The following is a 24,156-nucleotide window of genomic DNA, read 5'->3' as shown; positions in this document are numbered from 1 at the left end:
ATTTTCGATTTTTCGAAATTTCACCTCGATGAGGCACGGGTTAGCATTATCCAATTGAGCTAAAACTTTACAAATGTCATTTTTTAGTCAAGTGGCACAATTTAGGAGGTTCCCCCGATAAGATTTCAACATTTTTTTTACATATAGCGTTGTAACCAACCTAATATATATACACATGAACTATTTGCTTATTTATCAGATAGCTTTTTGTTATTTTAGTTTTAAGTGATCAACGCCTATGAAATGAATTAGATGTTAACAGAGATTCTTTAGTAAAAATTTTATCTACAACAATTTTTCAAATAATTTTTCCACATTTTTGAAATTTTATGATTAATGTTCTTTAGCATTTTTGCTATTTTTTTTAAGAAATAGATGAATTAATGTCAAGATGGCGATGATGAATGGTTCGTGGTTTGAGTTATTTATTTATAATCATTACAGTTGCATGCTTGTATCATCATCATTTTCAGCATTATATCATTGCTCTTATATCAATCACCAATCTCTTTGACGTCAACCAGATCACCAATTCCATTATCACATCATACCATTTTGCCTATCCGTATTACCATCATTCTTTTCACATCATCATCATTCTTTCCACATCATCATCACCATTCTTTTCACATCATCATCATTCTTTCCAAATAATTATCATCATCTTCCACTTTTTTTAATAGCTATTTGCAGAAAATCTCTGTCATTATTTTATAAGCAGGCAGCCCCATTTGTCTTCATGTTCGTTGCATCCAACAGGCACATTTATCTCATGATATCATTGTACATCCACTGTGTTGTCTCTCATTATTATTATTATTATCATTATCATCATCATCATCGTCGTAGTCATCATCAATGGGGTTTTTATTAGTCATATTCATGTGCTACTGTTGTCATGTGCATTGTTGTTATCATCATCGTTGTCAACATCGTCATCGTTATTATCATCGACATTGTCATCATCATCATCATCATTATCGTTGTTTTCATCATCGTATTCGAGTGTTATGTTTGTTATATGTTACACGTCGTTAATTTCATCATATAATTCAATAAATGATCATTTATTTATCATCACACTTATTTCCTTCATCACCCACCGTATCATCATCATCATCACTGTTTCCGTATTATACTGTTTAGAAGTATTTCTGTGAAATGTTTTTAATGGCTGTCTCTCATTCATTCATTCATTCAGTCAGTCAGTCAGTCAGTCAGTCGGTAACATAAATAAATATTATAGAGCTTATTAATTTTTACATTCTAGGTAACAACACTTGTATTGTTCTGAATGTATGAAATGCTCTGTTACTTTTACCAAATTATTTAATGGTCGAAGAAAATTTATTTAAATCGTGATCATCATCATCGCGAAGGACACCAACATCATCATCATCATTATTTACATCATCATCGTCATCATCAACAACACAGTCACATACACCTATGCAATTGTCATGTTACCGAGTGGGATGTCTCAAGTCTTTGTGAAAATGCTTTTCAATTTTTTCTGCTTTTTTTTTGTCTGTCAGTCTGTTCAATTGATTGATTGGTTGGTTGGTTGATTGATTAATTGGTTGGTTGATTGATTAATTGGTTGGTTGGTTTCATTGGTTGATTGATTGATTGATTGGCTGATTGATTGGTTGGTTGATTGATCATGGCTGGTACCTAACCCATTTATACGCACATGCATATTCATTCATACATGCCTTACCTTACACTAATACAGTAAAAGTCGTCTAGAGAGGACACCATTGGGTAATGACCAAACTGTCCTCTCCTCTTAACTGTCCTCTCCTCAAGACTCAACATCAAAATCTTTTTTGATATACTACATAAAAAATTAAAATAAAACAACACGTTTTTAATATTGTTATGGAAGAAAATCATTCATAGTTGTCTGTTTGCCAAAACATTTTGTTTTTAACAATTCAATTTCTAAAATATTTTCAATGTTCTCAGAAAATTGTAACAATTCTCTATTGCCCATATGTATCGAATAGGAAGTTAGCTTCCGGGCACATTGTAATGCCATCTTTGTAGAAACTTCTTGGACTGGAGCCTCTTCTTCCTCTTCATCATCTTGGACTTCAAATTTTTCATGATTTTCAGAACTTTGTGGGCTATGGATTGAGTCATCATTGTTATCCATGGTTACAAAATTCTCCCAAGTAACAGAACCCAAAAGTCTGGTTATGGTAGGATCAGCTTCAATCAGCTGCACATCTGTATCTATATTTTCTCCTATTCCAAAACCACACTTATTAAAACATTTTGTGATTGAAGTAGGATTAACATTTCTCCATGCCACATCCAACCAATTAATTGCATCTAATAGGTTAACAGATTTTGCTAGTTCTTGTGCTGTATCTGCTTCTTCCATGTCTGTCGAAACATGTCTCAATAACTTTTTCCTATAAATAGCTTTAATTTGTGAAATTATGCCAGCATCTAATGGCTGCAAGCATGACGTTGTTTTTGGTGGTAAATACTTAACGATAACATTTGACATGGAAATCTCTGGATGAGCAGAACAATTATCAACAAAGAGAAGGATCTTTCTTCCTAAAAAAATGTGTTAATTAGATAAGTATAAAAAATATTTATATATTTAATTTAAACGCCAAACCTTTTATTTGCATTTTATTGTTTAAGATTTGGTACCACTCTAAAAATAATCTGGCAGTCATCCATGCCCTTTTGTTCCAGCGATACATCACAGGTGAACTGTTTTTTTTCAAGGCTATAGATAAAATTAATCAGTTGAAATTTTTTTATAGTTTTGAAAATGTCATCTGAAATTTTAACCTTTAAAACATCGAGGATTTTCTGCATAGCCAATGACCAAAGGTGGCAATTTTTCCCCTGTCTGAGAGCAAGCTAAAAGAACAGTTATTCTTTTTTTGGCTGTCTTGATGCCTTTCCTTTTATCAGATTTCAAAACAAGTGAACGTTGTGGTAAACTGCGATAATAAAGACCTGTCTCATCTGCATTGAATATATTTTCAGGTAAGAATCCAGATGTAATCTCAGGAAGCCTTTTTTTCCAATCATCAACTATTTTTTCATCAACATCAGCAGCTTCACCAGCAAGTTGTACAAATATTATCCCAAACTGCTTCTGCCAACTTCTTAGCCAACCAGTTGATGCCATGAAATTTTTACAGCCGATACAGTCTACAGCAATAACAATAGCTTTTTCCTAACAATAATAAAGAAGGTTAGAAAAAAACAAAATAAATTTTTTATTTTCCCTATTTTTAAAAAGGTGGTAAGGTAAAATTTTGTTTAAAGAACTCTAACCTTCACCATTGGTCCACTAACTGGCAGATTCTTTGACCGAGCTTCAGAAAACCATTCAAACAATTTAAAATTGATCTCTTCAAAATCCGTTTTTCGTCTTTTCAACGTTTTATTCTTACTCGGCACTCCCGCTTCCCACTGCCTTTTTACAGATTCTTTATTTTCACGAATATTTGCAATTTGAGTTTTTCCGCAACTAAATTCTTCAGCAATTTTTCGTATGCTAACTCCATCATTTAATTTTTTCACCACCAGCATTTTTTCTTCCAAGTTGAAAAATTTTTTTCGCAGAGTCGACTTCATTATTACACAACAGTTTATCAACACGACCGCGATACAAATATTCAAATTAGATGGTGCATTTTATCAAATATTCCATGTGTTTTTGTTATAAATTGTCCGCTCTTTAAGACATAAAAGTCAATTTGTACTTAAAACCCTGTCCGTAGTTCGTTCCTTTAAAATGTCCGTTCTTTAGGGTCTATTTAACATGCAAAACGGTTCCGTGCCAAGCAATACTGTCCGTTACTCTTATCTGTCCGTTCTTTAGGGTCCCGCTCTAGAGGACTTTTACTGTAGTGTCTTATGCACATGCCACATAGATCCATTCACCAGCGTTTAATCTTATTTGAATTGTAAACAACTTGATAAAGTTGAACTGATCGTACTGTGTTCCTCTGTCAGTATTGTATGCTGTTTGCTTTCCGTACTATACTAGATTTTAAGTTTATAGAACGTTCATAATTACATAGATAAATAAATATAATATGTAATAATTTTCAACTGAGTAATTTCTTCAAGTTATTTTAAATAATTGTAATTAATTTAAGAGAAATAAAGTTAATTTTAAATAATTTTTATTTTAAAAAAGCTTAACAAGCTTTTATTTTCCATATTAAAACCATCTAAAATGTCGTTGCATTTTGGAAATACATTCAGTTGTTGAACTCGTGAGACACAAAAGTTTGACTTTATTACAAAGTCATTTGACGTTGTTGTTACTCGTGATTGTGGTAGCTGTTGCTACTGATATTGTTTTAAACAGCTTTTAAATTTAAGGAGCTAGTAACCAGTAAAATAGTTGTTTAATTACAATTCAATAGTTGCACTGTCAGGTTATTTGCCTGTCGTCGTCATTAAACTTCAACATTGGGGCTGTTGTTTCTATGTCTACTACTGCCATTAAGATTGATAATAAGTACTTAATTACTGTTGTGACCGTCACAATTGCTCTGCTGTTTGGTTAAAGTGATTCAACAACATTGTCATCTATCTATTTCAGAGGTAAGGAACATTTCTATTGATCAAAGAATAATTTATCACCACTGCACGCACTAAGTACAAACGACGACAAAGTTTTCGCTGCCCTCCAACAACAAACAACGACATCACCAACGATAACATCACCAACAACAACATCACCAACAACAACATCGAACGATGGGCTGCACATCGAGCAAACCAAAACGCACGAAAAGTTTAGAAGACGTGAAAGGACAAGCAGCGCAAAACGGTCAGATCACGAAAGAAGACACGTCAGCAAAGAAGCCAACAACCGACAAGAACTCAACGGACCCCATTCAAATTCCTGGAGCCAACAAATCCTTCCAGGCCCCAGACGGAATCCCCTTCATTGATGAAGACGTCGACGAAGATGACGCCAAGCTGAGGACAGGCGTTCGAGAAAACAGCAAAAAGCTGACGGACGACGTGAACATCAGGACAGAAAGCAGTGCCTTCATCGTCAACGGCAACAGTGGCGTGAGAGTCAGCGCGTCCAGTAGCGACAGAAATGCAGCGGGGGATGTCGGGGAGGTCGTGGTCAACGAGAAGGGGGTGCACGTTGTAGGGCATGATGGAAGTATCATGCCCATCAAGAAAGGTGATGATGATGAGGATAATGATGATGATGACGACGAAAAAGATAAATATTGCTGTTTACAGGCATGGGTTTGATGATAATAAGAATGATGATGATGATGATGATGATGATTTATTGCGTTTTGGATGACGACGATGGTGACGATGACGATGCTGTGATGGTGACAACGATGACATTTGAATAAATGATTGATTGTATGCCCCACACAGGACCTGCCCCATCGCCCATAACAGATGAACAGGTTGGGGTTTTCATTATTTCATTAGTAATAGTTTTCTACCTGTAATAATAGTTGGGTAGCAGTAGCTGTAGTAGTAGTAGCAATAATAACATCCTTGTTATTGTTATTTATTATTATTATTAGTAGTGGTAGTATTAGTAGTAGTAGTAGTAAAAGTGGTAGTAGTAGTGGTACCATTGGGAAAAGTTGTGGTAGTAGTGGCGATTCTTAATTAGATGGCAGTAGTAATATGAGTAATTATACAGCGTGGTAGCGATTATGTAGTTGCAGTAATTGGTAGTGGTGCCAGGCCTGGTGGTTTTTTAGGAGTAATTGTAGGATATCTTAATGCCAGTATTTTTACTTGATGTGTACTAGGTGAAGAACAGTAGTTTCGTATTTCATGGCTTGGTCTTTATATAGTGTTTCATTTTTTATTCAACCTTACAAAAAATTCACCATATCATTTTTGATTTGAAATGCACGAACTCGTATTAAATGTTTTGCACATGAGTACATACGCACATATACAAACGTGTATACGTACATACGTACGTACAGTTCAGTTACTCGCACATAGCACACACGCATGTTTACACTCACACTTAGACGCAAAAACGGAAAGATGTAGCCTACTTCATAATAGTGCACCTCGTGTGTTAAATTAAGGATTGCTGTGGTTGTAAACAACTAAACTTACAGATAGCTAACTAGCTTTTCATACTTGCTTTATATGGAAGCAGGCCTCTAATATATCTGAATTTTCTCCAGTATATACAGAATAAATAAATGTTAATAAATGCTAAATGTGCAACAATTTTTAACGAAATTTGCTTAAGCGAAAACCTCGTACCAAAATATGTATATACAGAATTATGCATGATTCATTCATAATTCAAATTCATTACTTTTGAATTTGATTAAATGTTTGAATTTTTTTTTTCTTCAATAATTCGATTTAAATTTATTAATTTATTTTTGAATTTTTTTTTTCTTCAATAATTCGATTTAAATTTATTAATCTCTTGACGTGACGTCAGGTAGGTAGGTAGGCAGGCATAAGTTATTGAAACACTGTTGTATCTGTTGTTGAACGTTCTGTAAAAGTTGAGTGGATGGTGATTCTAACTAAGATAGGTGCCTGCTAAGTATAAGGGGTATCTGCCCGAAGAATGTCCAGGTGCTTCAGTGATTGGTTGGAGTTACCTCAATCATCTAGTCATTTTGATGTTTTAATGTTTAATTGTTGTTGCGTTAAGTTGCATGTGCAAGTTGTTATGTTTTGTTGTATTGTATTATGTTATGTTATATCATGGTAATTAAATTAATAGAATTAATTGTTTGTATATATATATGTTAGTAATTATTTTCAGAAATGTGGCCGCAATTAATTCTTTGCTACATCAATTAGTTGCTTCGATACAAATTAATTATGTTGCATACTTCTGACCGATTGTTCAGTGTTCATGTGACATGTTCAATTATGGAAAGCTATATTAACTCACATAAGAATGTTTGATGCCTTGCAATTGCAACCAAATGTCAAATATTTGGATCGGTTATTGCTTAAAAACACACTTCATCAAGGATATTCTTGTACACACACACACACACACACACACACACACACACACACACACATATATATATATATATATATATATATATATATATATATATATATATATATATATATATATACACACACAAACACATATATAAACCATAACGAATGTACTGTTATAAACATATATACATATTCATATGTGTACATATATACGCACGCACACACACAAACACATACACATACAAACACACACACAAATGCCCCAGCAGCCGCTGAAACATTCCCGTGCCTCACAGGAGAAGGCAGCTGTAAAAATCCAGGCCGGCATCAGAGGATATCTCGACAGGAAGAGGGTCCACAACTTGAAGTCGGTCTTATTTATGATCTTCTGAATGACGGTGATGGTGATAGCTGTGAGGATGATGATGATGATGATGAGGGTGATTATCATGATGTTCACGGTGATTGTGATTATTACAGTGGCCCATGCAGAATTGAATGTTTGTAAAAATACTAAGGAGAGGTTGGGTAGGTTACGACAATAAGAATTTAATTCATGTTTTTTTTTATCACCGTTATCATTATTATTAACGTTATTATTATCATCACAAGTATCATTGTTATTAATAAAAAATGAGATGGCAACACAAAAATTAACAGCAAGCACACTTATGACATGGCAGTAATGCATTCATTGGTGATTATTCAACATGTGATAGACAACCAATCAAATCAGCACAACCAACCAACCAATCAATCAAATCAGCACAACCTAACAACCAATCAAATCAGCACAACCAACCAACCAGTCAAATCAGCACAACCAACCAATCAAATCAGCACAACCAACCAACCAGTCAAATCAGCACAACCTACCAGCTAGCTGACTAACACAAACATTCCAATAGTAAATGCCCCACCAACATTTTGCCCTATTAATTAATGTTACTTTTAAACAGGATGCTGATGCATTCTCAACAATGAATCATAAAAAATGTTTATCGGGGGGGGGGGGGGGGGAGATAGAAATGTTAGGTGATGCAAAATAGCAGAGAGAGAAAAGGAAAGAGAGAGAGGGAGAGCTTTTGTTTGGGTACTGTGCATTTTGCATTTTAAATATACAAAAAATTAATTTAATGAATCATGGCAAGTTATGCGTTATAAAATGTGAGATGTGAAGTACTCGTTACAGCGTACACGTGTGTGTGTGTGTGTGTGTGTGTGTGTGTGTGTGTGTGTGTGTGTGTGTGTGTGTGTGTGCGTGCACGTTTGTGTAGGTAGAGCTGATGTATGATGTTGTTGATGCAAGTTTGTATGCTTCTGCCTACATTTGCGTGTGTGTGTGTATAATATATGTGTTGATTTATTTAAACAGAAGACCTTGGCCGCAAATGCAACATATGTTATGTTTTGTTGTGTTTTGTTGTATCATGTTGCGTCTGTCCGCCTGTCTGTCTGTGATTTAATTCAATGTCTATAACATTGATGGCCATTTCTATGATGATGATGCAGATGATGGCTTGAATGATAAATACTAGTAGATAATAATGATTATTAATGATTGTTATTGGTGATGATGGTGATACATAATGTTCAGGATGATAATAGCAGCCAAAAATATAATTAGATCCATTTTGTATGTTGAATATTGTATGAACATCATACTAAAAGGTTTGATAGACATTCATCAAATCAAACGATGAAATTTTTTTATATTCTGCTTGGGTGCATGAGAACTTTGTTAGAATTTACTTGTCAATATTTGCATATCTGTCATTATTCAATCTTCATATTTCGAGTATTTTCATTTAATAAATTTTTAAATGAACCAATTTTTTTCCAGGAACAGCAGACTTGAAACTGAAGCTGCTTGTCTCGCCGCTGTAAGAAGTGTTTGTCGTTTGTGTGGTTGTTTGTATGGTCAGTGCTGATATTCGTAATTTGTATTGTCACAGTTGAAAATTGTTGATATAGACCGAAAAGTTGTTGGTATTTGTATTCTATGTTGCCATTAGAGTATTTCTGCTGTATTTCTGACATAAATTCATCTTTATTTCTGTATTTCTGTTTGAGTTTAACATCTTCATAACCGCTATCATCATCAGCTTAATCTTACTCACATCCATCGCCTCATCATCGTCTCAATCTTACAACTATCATCATTATCATAATCCTACTCACTAACGTCATCATCATGACGCACAGCCCCCACAAGTGATGCCTGAGCCAGTGGTTGTAGATGACCACCACCAACAGCAACAACAACACGAACCACAACAACACCATGAATTGAAATACGACGAGAACACAGCGGCCACAAAAATACAGGCCAACTTCAAAGGCTACAAAACAAGGAAACAGATGAGGACTGCCAGCAACGTACAGTAGCCTGGCACTACAATGCAACTATTTCTGTAAATAATAATAATAATCATGATAATTATAATGTAACGATAACTAGATGAATCTATTATACCATGGTTGTCGGTCGAATTTTGCTTTGCGTTATGAAATGTCATTATGAAGTGATGATGACGATGGTAATAGTGATGATGATGATGGTAAGAGTGATGATGATGATGATGGTAAGAGTGATGATGATGATGATGGTAATAGTGATGATAATGGTTATAGTGATGATGAATGCAATAATGGTCATGATAATGGTGAGATTTCATGATTGTGATGATGATGATGAAGATAACGAAATTGTGCTTTAAAATTGGATGTGTTGCAGATGATGATGATGATGATGGCCTCGAGGATCACAAATGCCGTGCATCTGTACAAAAATATTTCATTCTTTTATTTCTCCTTCTCCATCCATCAACTAATTGATCCACCCTCTTTCTTTCCATTTTGTCCAATTAAAATTTTTAAATTTGAACCAAGTCAGTTGAAACGTCAACTTGCCCATTAAAGGAGCACATCAATGATTATAACCAACTAAACAAAAAATAATAATGCTTCGTTGAATTTTATCCAGTGTTATTTTTGTTGGTTTTGAGCGAGTAACGTACAATGTATTGTATATATGACTTTTGTTTTTGTTGTTGTTGTCATCATCAACGACAACCAATTTACTGGTACTATATCATCATCGTTATTATTGTTGTTGTTATAATTATTATTACTATATTTATAACCACATACGTCTGAATTTGATTAATGGCATATTCGCTGATAGTTTCATGTATAACGGCTCTTTTTTTTGCTTCAATACGTTATTCCCGCTCAAAATTCCAAATTTATTTCGCCAGATTGTTTTGTAGGGATGTCAAAATGTAAGCTTTTTGACTGCATTGCATTTTCAAAATTAATTAATATTAATTAGCTTGTATTTACATTAATGAACGAGGCTTTTTAAATTTTTACATTTTACATACAATCTTATACACAGTCATCACTGATAAGTAATAAAATATTGATATTATCAATATATCGCCACCATCATCTTATCATTTCAATGCATATATTTTTTACTATTCACAGCAACGCCACAATAAACGTTCCTATGATTTCGAACTCTTTGTTTGATAACATCGTCTCGCTGTGTGGTTTCATCCTCTATTATAATACATTAGGGGTACGTACGTGCCTGTTACTTTACGTTGTTGCAGGTTCAATTTTTTAAAATTCTTTTTTACAACTGGGCTCTTTGGATAAGTCGTAAATGAAGTAATAATAAACTGCAACGTTCATCATATTACCACTACACAACTATTTTATAAGGTTACCATAAAATATCGTAGCTGCAACCACTTTTATTATTTCCCATACTACATTAATAAAGTAACATGTAACTGGAGTAACCTGTTACTCCAGTAACCTGTTACTGGAGTAACGTGTTGGTGTTGCCTCGGAATCATCAGACGATCAGTTAGTTAGTTATCTATCCTCTGCAGTGCCTCTATATAACGTCGATTTCATTTTTATATTTCAATTCATTCATTCGGCTATTCTTAAAATGTAATGACGATTTATTAATATTATGAGCTTTCACTAACTAACGTACAATATACATATATATAATATATATAATTTATACATTTGCATGTGCTGATTACAGTTGTTTTTTTTCAAACAAAGGCTATTGAGCATTTGGATAAAATTAGTTTAAATCAAGAATAAAATTGATATATATATATATATATATATATATATACACGTCAATCATCAACAATACATATTTTTTGAAACAACCTTGCTTTTGTGTGCTATATATATATATATATATATATATATATATATATATATATATATATAGCAGAACGTTTATATTTATTTGTACATGTGCTTACAATAATCAAGAAATTGATTTTTATTTAGATTGTTGATTTCAAACATTGATGTGTAATTGAATTTTTGTTTAAGCTCCACATCGGCAATGTATTTAGAGACATATAATTGATTATTGTTATTATTATTCATTTTAGTTTGTTTCAATTGAGTATTTTAGTTGAAAAATTTAATGGAAGCATTGATAAAACTATATTTTTCTATCATATAATTTTTTCAATATAATTTGGATTTATACATCATGATGAAACAAATAAAACACACTTAAAATTTTCAGAGTAAATTATTCAAATTAAATTATTTAGGTAAAATTTTCATTTATTTTGTTCAAAATAACTGTTTGGATTGCAATAAACCAAATTTTGGTGGAATTATCAACTGGTTATTTGTAAAAAACTACGTTGGTCAGAAGTTGAAATGAAATAAAAAAGTTTTGTCCTAAATAAGTCAACAGTTGAATTGAACTGTTAGGTCTGTTTGTGCTTGACCAGTCCCTTGCTGATGAGGTCTGGAATTTCAACCGCCAGCCATGGTCCCAGCTTCAAAATATTATGGTCATTTACTTGTTATAATAATATTCATCACTTAATTTCGGATCGTTTATACAGAAATTTTTTAATTTTATATCTCTTTCATTTATTTAATTAGGTTTTAAATTATTAATTCATTCACATTAAATGCATACTGAACAATTATAATCCAATACTTTAATTGCCTAATTTAATATATTTGAGAAATTACTAAGATAATCAATACTGTTTAACCAAATAATGTCATAATTATTATTAATACAGTTCTAATAAACTACTTATTCTTGCTTATTAATCAACAACACATATCTAATTAATAATACAAATAAATCAATTATAAAATTAATTACCCCAAGTGCCATGGCATGGCCGATTCCAAACTTGGGAACGTTTCGAGCCCACAGTGGTTTGAAGTGCTCAGTCAGACATATTTTGCCACCTCTGTTTTAAAACACACAATTTAAATGAGTCATCAATTAATGAATTGATCTCATGTGATGAAACTTAAATCTGATAATTCAAATGAATTTAAATGAATCAAATACAAGTTGGTGACTACTTGAAAAATGTACAAAAACTAACATTTACAAATGCATTCAACTACCTGTACATTTTAGCTGTTTTGCCATCTAACTCAGGAATGGCAATTTCTGGAGCAATGGTTGGATAGAGGACAGGAATCTTTGTTATAAAAGATTTATGGTAGGTAATTTATCAAATGTAAAATAATTTTGGTGAGCGTACATTTAACCAATTAATGATTAGATCTCAAAATAAATTGTTTAAACTGAACACATTCAATGCATCATAAGAATTGTTAAATATGCATTGCTTCAGTGACGGATTTAAGGGGGCGGGGAGTGCCCCTAATGTGAACGTTGTTCATGTTAAAAGTTAGTAAAAGTCATTGATTTCATGAAAAAAGTGGTGTTTTTGGAGGAAAAATTTATGTGAACACTTTGACCACATTATTACCCCATTGAAAATTTAAACATATATTAAAAAATTGATTTGAAAACCCCGGCTATCAACAACTCTTATTAGAAATTTCCCCTGGTCATCAGAAAATTGAAAATTCTCCCCTGATCGTCAAACTTTTAAAAAAATCATGTCCTTTCAAAGTTGCCTAGATCCATCACTGCACTGCTTCAACCAACATTGAAACCAATGAAAAGAATAGTAAATTTAAATGAAATTTTTTCATAAAATCTCACATCAAATTCAATGTCGAATTCATATTTGAGCAGTTCATGAATGTACCAGCACTTTCCAAACCAACGAGTGCCTTCCTTGTTCGACTCCAATCGAAACCAATCATTATCCGCTGTTTTGTTGTTTTGAACATACTTTGAATTTTGGTGTAAGAATTAAATAACGTTAGAATTAAGATATTAGAATAAATTAATAAAACATTGGATTAATTAACAATAACAATACAAAAATTAAATTACATAAGATATCAGACCAAGAATAAAAGAAATAGACTGAATGTTAAACAATTTTATAATGTAAAAATAAAACACATAATGGACTCTATTTGCAATGGCACTTCCCAGTAAATGTGGCAGTAAAGTGGCACTTCTTGCAGTATGAAATCAATTTTCTGAGGGCAAGCATTCCTTTTCATAGGATTTTGATTATGCCAAAGCAGTGCTTACAAGCAGCTCACCACTCTTTTTGTCAAAAACATTAAAAAACTCAATTGCATTCTGTTTGTATTTGGTTATTTACTTAACATTTTGATTGATTTTACTGATTTTGTATATTATTCCTTCATTGTATGACAAATGAATACGAAGTAAAATTAATGTTATTACTGAAATGAGAAAAAATAAATTGAATCAATTAATACAGATCTTATATCAGATAATATAATCATATAGATAGATTGGGGTAAAATAATGACATGAAAACTAAAATTAAAAGAAACTCATCTTTATCATTCTGGAACTTATTTAATAAATGAAAAAATTCATAGATACAAGAGAAGCTAAACTGTTGAAAATAGAAAGTTCAAGATTCAAGAAAATAAATATTTTATTTCATTTAATTAAATTTAATTAATTTGAACACAAAATTTTCAACAATAGAAAATTTAATTTAATTTAATCAATTTATTTAGTTTAGAGTTTAGTTTTTAGTAGGTAGTCAGTTTAGAATCAAGTCTCTAAATCTAGAACTTTAGTTGAAAAGTTTATTTTTAGTCTATCCAGTCATTTCCTCATTTATTTTAATTAATTATTATTATATAAATAAATTAATAATTTATTTAATTTTATCAATTAAATTAGTAATTAGTTATGATGATATTGATACATCGTAAAAGTATAAAGTGTTTTTCTTAAACTATAACAATTTAATAAGTAAATTTTATTCCTAGACATTCATTATGGGATCATACAATATAATTTTTTGTAGGCTTACGTTCATTTCAATTTTTCAATGTACTGTATTTCATTGTAACTGTGATCCGTCTGGCCATCATCATAAAAAAGACATTCACGTTAAAACAAATTAATAAATTATTTTTATTAACTTTGATGAGAGCTTGGTATTCTTCCTTCAACCTCTGCACCCACAGTTCGCCATCTTTGGGACCAGCCCTCGTCTGTAGCAGGGGAATTGATGACAGCTGCTTTCGTGTTGCTTCGTCAACCATCTTGTGTACGTTGAAAAGCGAACTCCAATATTTTATCAGCGATGAGCCCAACTTAACATTAATATTTATTTATTTAAGAGAAACGGCTTGGGCGAACCCCTTGCCGACAGTTAAAATGATCGTAGTATCGAATAATTCAGAATCATCATAATAAAGTTCAAACTTAATCGATAATGTCCTAATCTAGTGAAAAACGTTCAAATTAAATTAATAACAAGACATTCGAATAAGCATAAAATTTCAAGTCTGTGAAAAATTATACAAAATTTTTATAAATTAAATTTATCAACGATCTATTTAACAAATGTTCTTCACCATGACTTACGCTTTTAAATTTTAATTGAAACCAGAGTCAACAATATTTCTATCAAAAATTGAAAATATCTAAAACAACCTCACAAAAACCAATATTACATAATTCGACGATGCAAAATTTGAAAGTTAAGTAACCAATGTAACAAAATCTGAAAAATCATAATTTATGCATGTTAAATTTGTTAACAACACTAATATTGTCCAAAATAATGCCATCAACATCGTTATCTATCAACGTTTTAATTGTTTCAACGTCGTTATTATCATCGCCCCAAGTGAAGATGTGCAAGTTCTTTTCATGAGCCATTTTTATGCATGCAAGATTGGATAGTATGTGCTTCGTATGAGGAACAACACCATAGAGACTTTCAGACACTGCAAAACTAATGGCTTTATCAACTGTGAGAGTTCTTTCATCTTTGAAATCACTATAAATTCCAGTACCCTGTGTTAGGAACATGACAGGAAAGGAAGATTGTTTAGCTTTCAACATACAGCAGATATCTGGATCAAATGATGAAAACATAATTTTCCTAGACTTAACATTTTTGAATGAAACCTCAAGAATGGAATTGACAAAGATGTTTCTTTCTTCAACATAGCACAAGTCATCTTCTAAGCTTCCAGTTTTCATTTTCATGCAATATTTGATTTCTATGTTGAAAATCATGTCCTCTGGAAGAAATTGAAAAACACTTTCAAGTTTAGGAAAGAGATTGCCAAGTTTATAAAGAGATGGATCCTTAGTTGCATCTGGATCATTGCAAAGTTGAAAATCATATTTTGACAAATCTGAATATGACAAATTTTGCAACGGCAATCGAAGTTTTTCTACGATGTTGGAATTTGATTCAGCTGTCACTCGAATGCACGTTGTGTAATCATGATAAACAATTGGGATGTTTTCCTTTGTGAGAACAACATCAAATTCAATTATTCTTATCCCTTTATCATATGCATTTTTAAATGAATCCAATGTATTTTCAAGGATGTTATTAACTTTTTTGCCATTGTAGAATGTTCTTCCAGAACCCCTGTGACCAATGAAGAGTGGTTTTTTTAAACCAAAGTAATTAATCTTTGAGTTGAGCAACTTTAAGATGCTACAATTGTTGCTTGAATTAGGTAGAGGTTCAATGCATAAATATCTTATAGGCCATGTTCCAATGCAGTGGCCTACCAATGATATAACAGAGGCATCTATGAATCCAATCTTGTCATGACCTGGATTTATAAAAACAACTCCAACAATCTCATGAGAGTTTTCATTCATCACATTAAATAATTTTATCTTGCTTATTAAAGTCAAACGAAATATAGGTTTTCTGTTTTTCACACGGATTGACATTACAGAATAATCTTTATAACTGAGCAATGTACCATATTTGGGTTGATTGGTAAGAGCATCTTGGAGTCCATTCAATATTGTGACCACTATGTTGCTTGGAGATGTGATCTCCCCAACATCGTTGTCTGTGTTGACAACATCACATCTTACAAAACATTCTGCAAAATTATCTTTCTGGTTAAATGAAACAGGTGGGGATATGAATTTTAATTTAAATTCATACTCCTTGTTGAGGCAGTTCTTATCGATCAGATACCTTTCACCGTCAAATCCAAACTCATCAAAAATTATTTTTTCTTTCTTTATGGTCCTGATAAAACTTTCATATGTAAACACATCATTATGTACGGAATGATTGGTTGCAGTTGTTGAGTTTTGTTCAACATTGTTGGCCAGAAAATATCTGTACTCAATTTCTGAATTGCTGGCATTAGTGCTGTCATCTGGGTCGGACACTACCAAATTATAACTCCACAACTCTTTGTCGCCATCTATTGTACGCTGCTCATTAACCATCGGCAACGCATTTTCCAAGACCCAGCTGCCTAACTGGGGGATGTTTCCTATTATAAACGGGGTTAAGTTCAATTCGTTGAAAATTTTCAGTTGAAATTTAACTTTTCTCATTTTTAAAGAACCATATGAGCAATTGAATAAAAAGTTACGTTTGTATTTCACTTTATTAAAAACATTTCGAAACTTTACAAAACTCGGCAACAACATCTGCTGTTTTCATTGTTTTTAGAAAAAGTTAAAAGTGAAAAAGTTGTCAAATGACAACCGAAGAACACTGAACCACTGTATGCATAGAATAAATAAGTTACAATTTTTTACTATGTAAGAAAATGTTGATATATTATTAAATATTAGAGAAATAAGAAAAAAGTCAACTCATCATATCGCATATTTCAACATGCAACACATCTTCAAACCAATTTGTTGAATCCATCTGAATCCATAGCCCAGTTGAAAGCTGAAAGTATAGTTTGACAGCAAACTTGTAACAAGGAAGTGTGCTATGTTTGGTTTTGGTGATTTCCACTTTACGTACAACAAATTATGTCACTTACACGTCACAACATACATACTGACATCACAACAAATCACATCACATCAGCACATCATAACAAACTACATCACATACATAACTTCATAACATCACAAAAAATCACATCTCAACAAACTACATCACAACAAATCACATCACAACAAATCACATCACAACAAATTACAAAGCAACAGATCACTTCTCAACACAAATCACCAGTATTGTATAAAGCACTTACTTTCAGCACTTAAATAACTTACGTAAAAAATAACAACTTTTTAAAAGTATAAGTACATTCGAGCTATCAAAAGTCAAATTTATTGCTTCATAACACATTTACAATAAATCGAAGGCAATTCATTTAATGGAACGTTTTGGAAGCCTTGAACATAAATGTTTAAGATGTTAATACTAATGTCAACATCATTTCTTTCTTACCAACATTAGCACGGCTCACCAGACAACTTACATGCATTCATAACTTTACCAGTGGCACGTTCTTCTTGTTGAATTTTAACATTACCAAGTTTTTAAATAATTTAATTACATTAAAACACAGGAAAACATATCACATCTTGGCATCAAAACGAATAACATCAAAACAGTACATCTCATCACAAACAAACAATCCCATCACAGCATCAAAACAAACCTCATCACAATATCGCATCACAACACATCACATTAAAATGCACCACTTCATGTCACTTGAGACCTCAAAAAGATGAATGACATCAAAATTTTAATTAATGAGGTCGTTTAAGACAAAACAGTTCAACATGTGAACATGGGACTATATGTACTTCCCATATTATCGGTCATACAAGTAACAATGTGTATTTGTTGTACATAAACACGAATATAAAATACAAAAGTATCTGTCGCGATTGCACCACCTATAAATTATATCTTTCGTCAATATCTGCATTCTACACTTTAAGACGCACGCACACGCGCACACACACACACACACACGCACACACACACTACAAAACAAACATGCAAACATAAGTATTCTTACAATATTTATACGCATTTATAAACATTTACATCTTCATACACACATGCAAACATGCAAACTTACATACAAACACACACATATACAAAAACAAACAAACAAACATAAATATACATTTCCACATCACATACACAACACAGTCGGTTTGATCTTCAAAGTTGGAGACATGATGAATCTTAGTGGTCCATGATTAGGCCAAAGCATTCGTTAGTAGAATTTATAGAATATTGTAAAAATTATGGTCTATTACCAACATATATATATATATATATATAAGAATGTGTGGCATATATTTGTATGTGTCATATGTGGGTCTGTATATATGTGTGTGAATGCAAATATGTATATGTATATGTATGTGTGTGTTGTGTGTGTGTGAATGCAAATATGTATATGTATGTGTGTGTCGTGTGTGTTGTGTATATTTATGAACGTATGTGTGTATTTATTTATGTACGTTGAAAAGTGGAACGTGGAACCTTATAATTATAAGTTCCATTCATTTAAATAAATGTCTTATTAATATATCCAAACTAGTATTTCATCCAATATGCACTTTCTTTCGTTATAAATTTATTCATTCACTCATCCACCTATCCGTTCATTCACCCATCCACATATCTGTTTATTCTTCGATCTATCCAATTATTCAACCATCTTCTACCCCTCATTAAGTTCACCCACCCTTGTAAGGTAGACTGATTGATATCCAAATCAATGGGCGCAATCAACAGAGTAAAATTTTTCCTACCGAGACGTACAGCATTGAGACTTCTGCCCAGCCCAGTTCAATTTATCTCCCTCGACTACGCTACGGCAACATCATCCGCCTGTACATCTGCACATCCATCCTAGACACAACTGTTACAACTGCCGATGAAGGAAGCCATGAGGAGGACCATCATCTGCTCGAATCTAATGCTCCACCGAAAATGCTTTCAACTTGCAACCATTTCTTTTAAACATTACGTTGGATTGTTACCGACAATTTTTCTAATTTTGTTTTAATTTTGACTTGAGTGGCAGACGCAAAAGCATACACTGTGATAAATCTAAAACGAATATCTTATTTTTACACATTTACACGTTTTGGGCAATGAACCGCGGATTCGTGTGTTTTAATTATTAAAGTTTTATCAACATCTAAAAGCCAATTGAAGAACATTTTACTGAACCACAATTAATTTTTTAATTTTTCAAGGATAATCTGCAAAAGTTCCTGTTTCTTTTATTTCTTTTAACTAAATTACTTTCTGTTACAATTTTGCAAGGTGGCCACTCTTAAAAAGTTAGTCGATAGTATGAACGTTTTCCTCCGGTCTTTTAATTTTGTTTGATAGCGAATAAAATATCGGGACATATCAACCATTCATTCCATTAACCAAATTGAGGTGACAGCTAGCATTAATTCGAAAATATTTTTATCGTATTGTGTTTGGTCAGATCATCACTGCATCACATTTCATTACATAACATCACATCATATCTCACCTCATCTCACCTCAAACACAAAACTTTTCCTCATATCAAATAAGCAAGTCCTTGCAAACAGCTTCGCATAGGTACATCACACTGTTGTTTCATCTCATCATCGTAACAGACGGATGAAGGTTTACGTTAAATGATCGAATCATTCAACAGAAAACTGCTACTCATATATTATAGGTGACATGTTTTATTGGACTGGAGTGCACGAGTAGGTAGAACCAACACCTGGAAAGATTCTCCACTACCCACAACACGTCATCACATGTTTTCTGCCGTACAGACAAGCCATCATTCAGACATCAACAATCAATCATTCAATCAATTATTCTGATAGCTATAAAAAAAAAACGTCATCAACAACAACTCCACCAACAGGCATTTAAAAAAAACAGACCATTATCATCAGACCTGTGAAAGTCATTTTCAATGATTCAACTTTCAATAAAGACAAACAAATGAATATATGGGTGTGATGGATGTTCGCACAGCTTTTGATATTGTATATAGCCATGCTGGAAATATTGGAAGGATGAAAAATAAGATGATCAACAGTCGGAGTTAGCGGTGAGTATAAATGTTAATAAATGATGATATAGCGGTTATGACGACGACGAATGGTAATTTTTTGGATGTCCATGATGAGAATAATTCTGACAGAGGCAATTGTGTCAACGAATAAAACTTTAAAAAACAAATGCGCCACACGCAAATATCAGCCAATAACGTAGAACCATCATTACAGCGTCATCATCGCCGTCACCATCAAATCTCATGAGTCTGTATCATCATAACATTCATCTCCTCCTCATCCACACCAACCACATACACGTCACATCCATCATACGCTAACATCTTATTTATATACGATCATCCTTTTATGTTCAAATAATGTGTACATGTCTGTGTGCATGTTTGTAGATATATATGTAGTGTAAGTCCGTATATGTACGCATACGTTTGTATATGTGCGTGTGCCTTAGTGTTTGTGTGCATGTGTATGTCTTGCATCGCACATTTATTAATACAGTGCAGATTGGGGTTTCCAGAATGAACATATCACTTATCGTTCCAATCTTTGTGTTACAAAGGATTATTAAAAACGCCTGCACGCTACGTACAAATAGATGATGAGAAGCTACTTAAATACCTTTAGTAACTACAACATCCATCTTATTAAATGTGTACACAAATGCACACTGCATACACACGTGCATACAACATGCATACAACATGCATACAATATGCAATGCACACGCGTACGTAATAAATACACATATAATTATCTTGCATATGCATGAATGTGTATACAGGCCGTTTATGAAACTACCGAAATACTGCGGGATATATGGTTATATATACGTATATATATTATATATATATATATATTATACGTATTTATAAATATATACGCCCAACAAATTTTTAGGGCAATATATATAATATATAAAATATTTATATATATATACACACATATCAAACTATATATATATATATATATATATATATATATATATAGCTGGATAGTACAATTCAAACCTAATAAATATCATCCTTCATAAACAAACACAACCCATTCATTTTTCATCAGAGCTGAACCTTCATTCAAACCAACACCCACCATCCACATTCAAACGTTCCAACCGACACATCCAACCGACACATCCACACACATACATCGTTAGTACTCCAACCAGTGACAGCTCTGTAATTTAGAGAAGTCAGTCATTTTAATTGACGATTTCAAGTTGTGATACATTTTCAATACTGTCCGAATTCTTCATGATTTTTTCTTGCATTTTTTCAGGAAAAAGAACAGAAATAATGAACAGAGTGAAATGTTACTTGCACAGATTCACCAGCAGTGGAAAGCGTAGAAAAGATAGTTGGTGTTCTATTTCTTTGTTTCTTATGTTTAATAAAAAAAAATAAAAATAAAAAATGTATATATGAAGTGTAGGATATAACTAACGAAATAATATTTACATTGTGCTTATAGTAAAGAATATTTAATAATTATATTTATGAATAATAAATCCACAATTTAAAATTATTGAAGTCTGGATTTACAACAGTACAATTTTAAAAATAGACATTCACCACCACCATTATTTGATAATTTATTTGTGACATTAATGTTTTATCATTAGGTACATTTTGAATCATAACTTATACATATTTATAAATATAAATTAATTATATCTTCAATATATATATATATATATATATATATATATATATATATATATATATTATATATTATATATATTCATTGTTTTAAAAACGAGGCTGCAATTCTTTCAAAGTTGTGCCAACGTAGAAACAATTCCAGAAGTGATTATTTTACATAATGTGTTGATATCATCAACAATATTGTTAAAGTTATTGAAAATATCTAGTCAACTTTGACGGGAGGTCAAAGACTGGAGAAATACTTGGCCACCTTCCTTTTTTGCTTAGCGCGTGCTTGATTTAACGTACGAAACGCAATTAGACAGTTAATGCCGGCTAAATTTTCAAGAAAATTCAATAAAACTTCGTTATAACGTACGTCTATGAACCGGTCAAATTGGTACACTATATCCGTCAGAGGTTCGTTTTAACCAACACAAAATATTTTGGACTTTAACAGCAAAAAACTTTTTGCTAACTAATTTATTCAAAAGTTTGCTATATTTGCAAATAAAAGAATAATAAAGTTTATAAGTATTAGAGTTGACATATAAGAATACGATAAATGAATATAATGTGGTTTAATATAAACGGATTGAACGAATTTTTTTTATTGAAAGTTCGTTATATTTGTGTACGTTTAACCTCCAAAAAAAGCATGCAAAATGTTGGGACTTTCGTACTTTATATCCGCGTGTACTTTATAACGAAGTCCATAATAATGAAGTTTTACTATATATTCGCTTTTTTACAGTTGATTTAATAACAGATAATATCTGAATAGAACTGAACTCACTGACAATCTCAACACAACTACACAACCAGGTAATAAGAAGAAGCACCCCCAAACGTCCATCTCTCTTGATCCAACTTTACTGGACAACAACAACAATAACAGTAATCATTACAACAACAACCCTGACAACAACGACGACGACAACAACAACCAAGTTGATGACAACCTGAGAGGCAGTCACCTCAGAGTTTGTCACTCGTTGGATCCTTCCACGCTGTCTGACTGTCATGAGAACTGCAAGTTATTGAAAAGTATTGAGGCTCAAGTGGATTGCGCATTAGCTCATGAATCGAACAGGGGTAATTAATAAGCGTCATATACTTATAATACCTATATTGGCCTCATTCTTTAGTTTCCGTGAACAATAAAACTCACAAAGTTTTATAATTTTTACATTTTTATAGTTCATTAATAAATAATTATTCATTTTTCAAAAATTTATTCATTTCAATTATTTTATAGTTGATTTATTCCATGCATCTGCATAATATTTATGCATATTTAGTATCTTTTTCTGATGTACGTTCTGGCATCTCCCTAATTTGCCTTTGATCTTTTTTCAGATTTTCTTAACTTTCGTTGTTTTGATTTGAATTGTTTTTTTTATTTTCCTTACAAGCTATCATTTATTTTCTGATTTGTTTTTTTCAAATAGTTTAATCAATAAAATTTTTAAATTTTTTCAAACCACTGATAAAACAGAGGAACGAAACAACGAATTCATCAATGAAACAACAACCGCGATTCCACTTGGCAACAAAAATATTACAACCAAAACAACAGCAGAAGCAACAATAACAACAACAAAAGCAGCTACAACAGCAACAACTACAACATTTTCAGATAAAATCAATATAAGCAAAAAAATTTGTGACGAAAATGTCGACATCAAAAATGTCGATCTTGATCAATTGACAGAAGCTGATTATTACAATGAAATTGAGGTTGTGGAACACGTGCCTATGAAACCTGATGAACTAGGTTCCAAACCTGATGAACTAGGTTCCAAACCTGATGAACTAGGTTCCAAACCTGATGAACTAGGTTCCAAACTTGATGAACTAGGTTCCAAACTTGATGAACCAAAAACAATTTTGATCGACTTCAAACAATTAGTAACAACTTTTGTCCCAGCGACAGAATGCAGTGAGGTAACAGATGGATACATACACTTGAACACATGTTCCAGTGGAAAACTTGCAAACAACACAAATATAAACAACGATAGCAACAAAAATTATTATAATTTCGATGACCAATCAAACAACTACCTTAAGGTCGCCAGCGAGAACCTTTCGACTTCCGACACGCAGGCTGCAACGGCACTCCAGCCACAGTTGGACACTCTGTCCAGTTGCACGCTGCTTAACACTGTCCCTCCCATTCCCAATCATCATCACAATCACCAGAACACAAAAATCATCAAACAACACTTACCACCTCTACCCTTACCAGCAAAAAATAAAACTACCAACACGAATTTTGAAAACTTAATGACGTCGCGATAC

At 32.4% G+C, this 24,156-nt stretch overlaps 3 protein-coding genes across 3 annotated transcripts; 1 reads left to right on the top strand and 2 right to left on the bottom strand.

The window, feature by feature from the left end:
• Nucleotides 1–4,749: 4,749 nt before the first annotated feature.
• On the top strand, nt 4,750–6,074 carry HELRODRAFT_180969 (hypothetical protein; the record flags this gene model as incomplete). The annotated part of the gene is made up of 3 exons (XM_009030247.1): nt 4,750–5,191; nt 5,401–5,432; nt 6,021–6,074. 3 exons carry the CDS (start codon nt 4,750–4,752, stop codon nt 6,072–6,074), a joined length of 528 nt encoding a protein of 175 aa, XP_009028495.1.
• Nucleotides 6,075–11,744: 5,670 nt separating this feature from the next.
• HELRODRAFT_157883 (hypothetical protein) lies at nt 11,745–14,466 on the bottom strand (the record flags this gene model as incomplete). The annotated part of the gene is made up of 5 exons (XM_009030246.1): nt 11,745–11,816; nt 12,158–12,248; nt 12,412–12,488; nt 13,022–13,153; nt 14,344–14,466. 5 exons carry the CDS (start codon nt 14,464–14,466, stop codon nt 11,745–11,747), a joined length of 495 nt encoding a protein of 164 aa, XP_009028494.1.
• A 472-nt stretch (nt 14,467–14,938) lies between these two features.
• On the bottom strand, nt 14,939–16,054 carry HELRODRAFT_88788 (hypothetical protein; the record flags this gene model as incomplete). Its single annotated transcript, XM_009030192.1, has 1 exon — nt 14,939–16,054. The coding sequence occupies one exon, from the start codon at nt 16,052–16,054 to the stop codon at nt 14,939–14,941; it is 1,116 nt and encodes a 371-aa protein (XP_009028440.1).
• Nucleotides 16,055–24,156: the final 8,102 nt, after the last annotated feature.

Source organism: Helobdella robusta (assembly GCF_000326865.2).
Source record: "Helobdella robusta unplaced genomic scaffold HELROscaffold_66, whole genome shotgun sequence".
NCBI classification, from domain to species: Eukaryota; Metazoa; Annelida; class Clitellata; order Rhynchobdellida; family Glossiphoniidae; genus Helobdella; species Helobdella robusta.
This window is presented reverse-complemented; position numbering and strand designations above follow the sequence as displayed.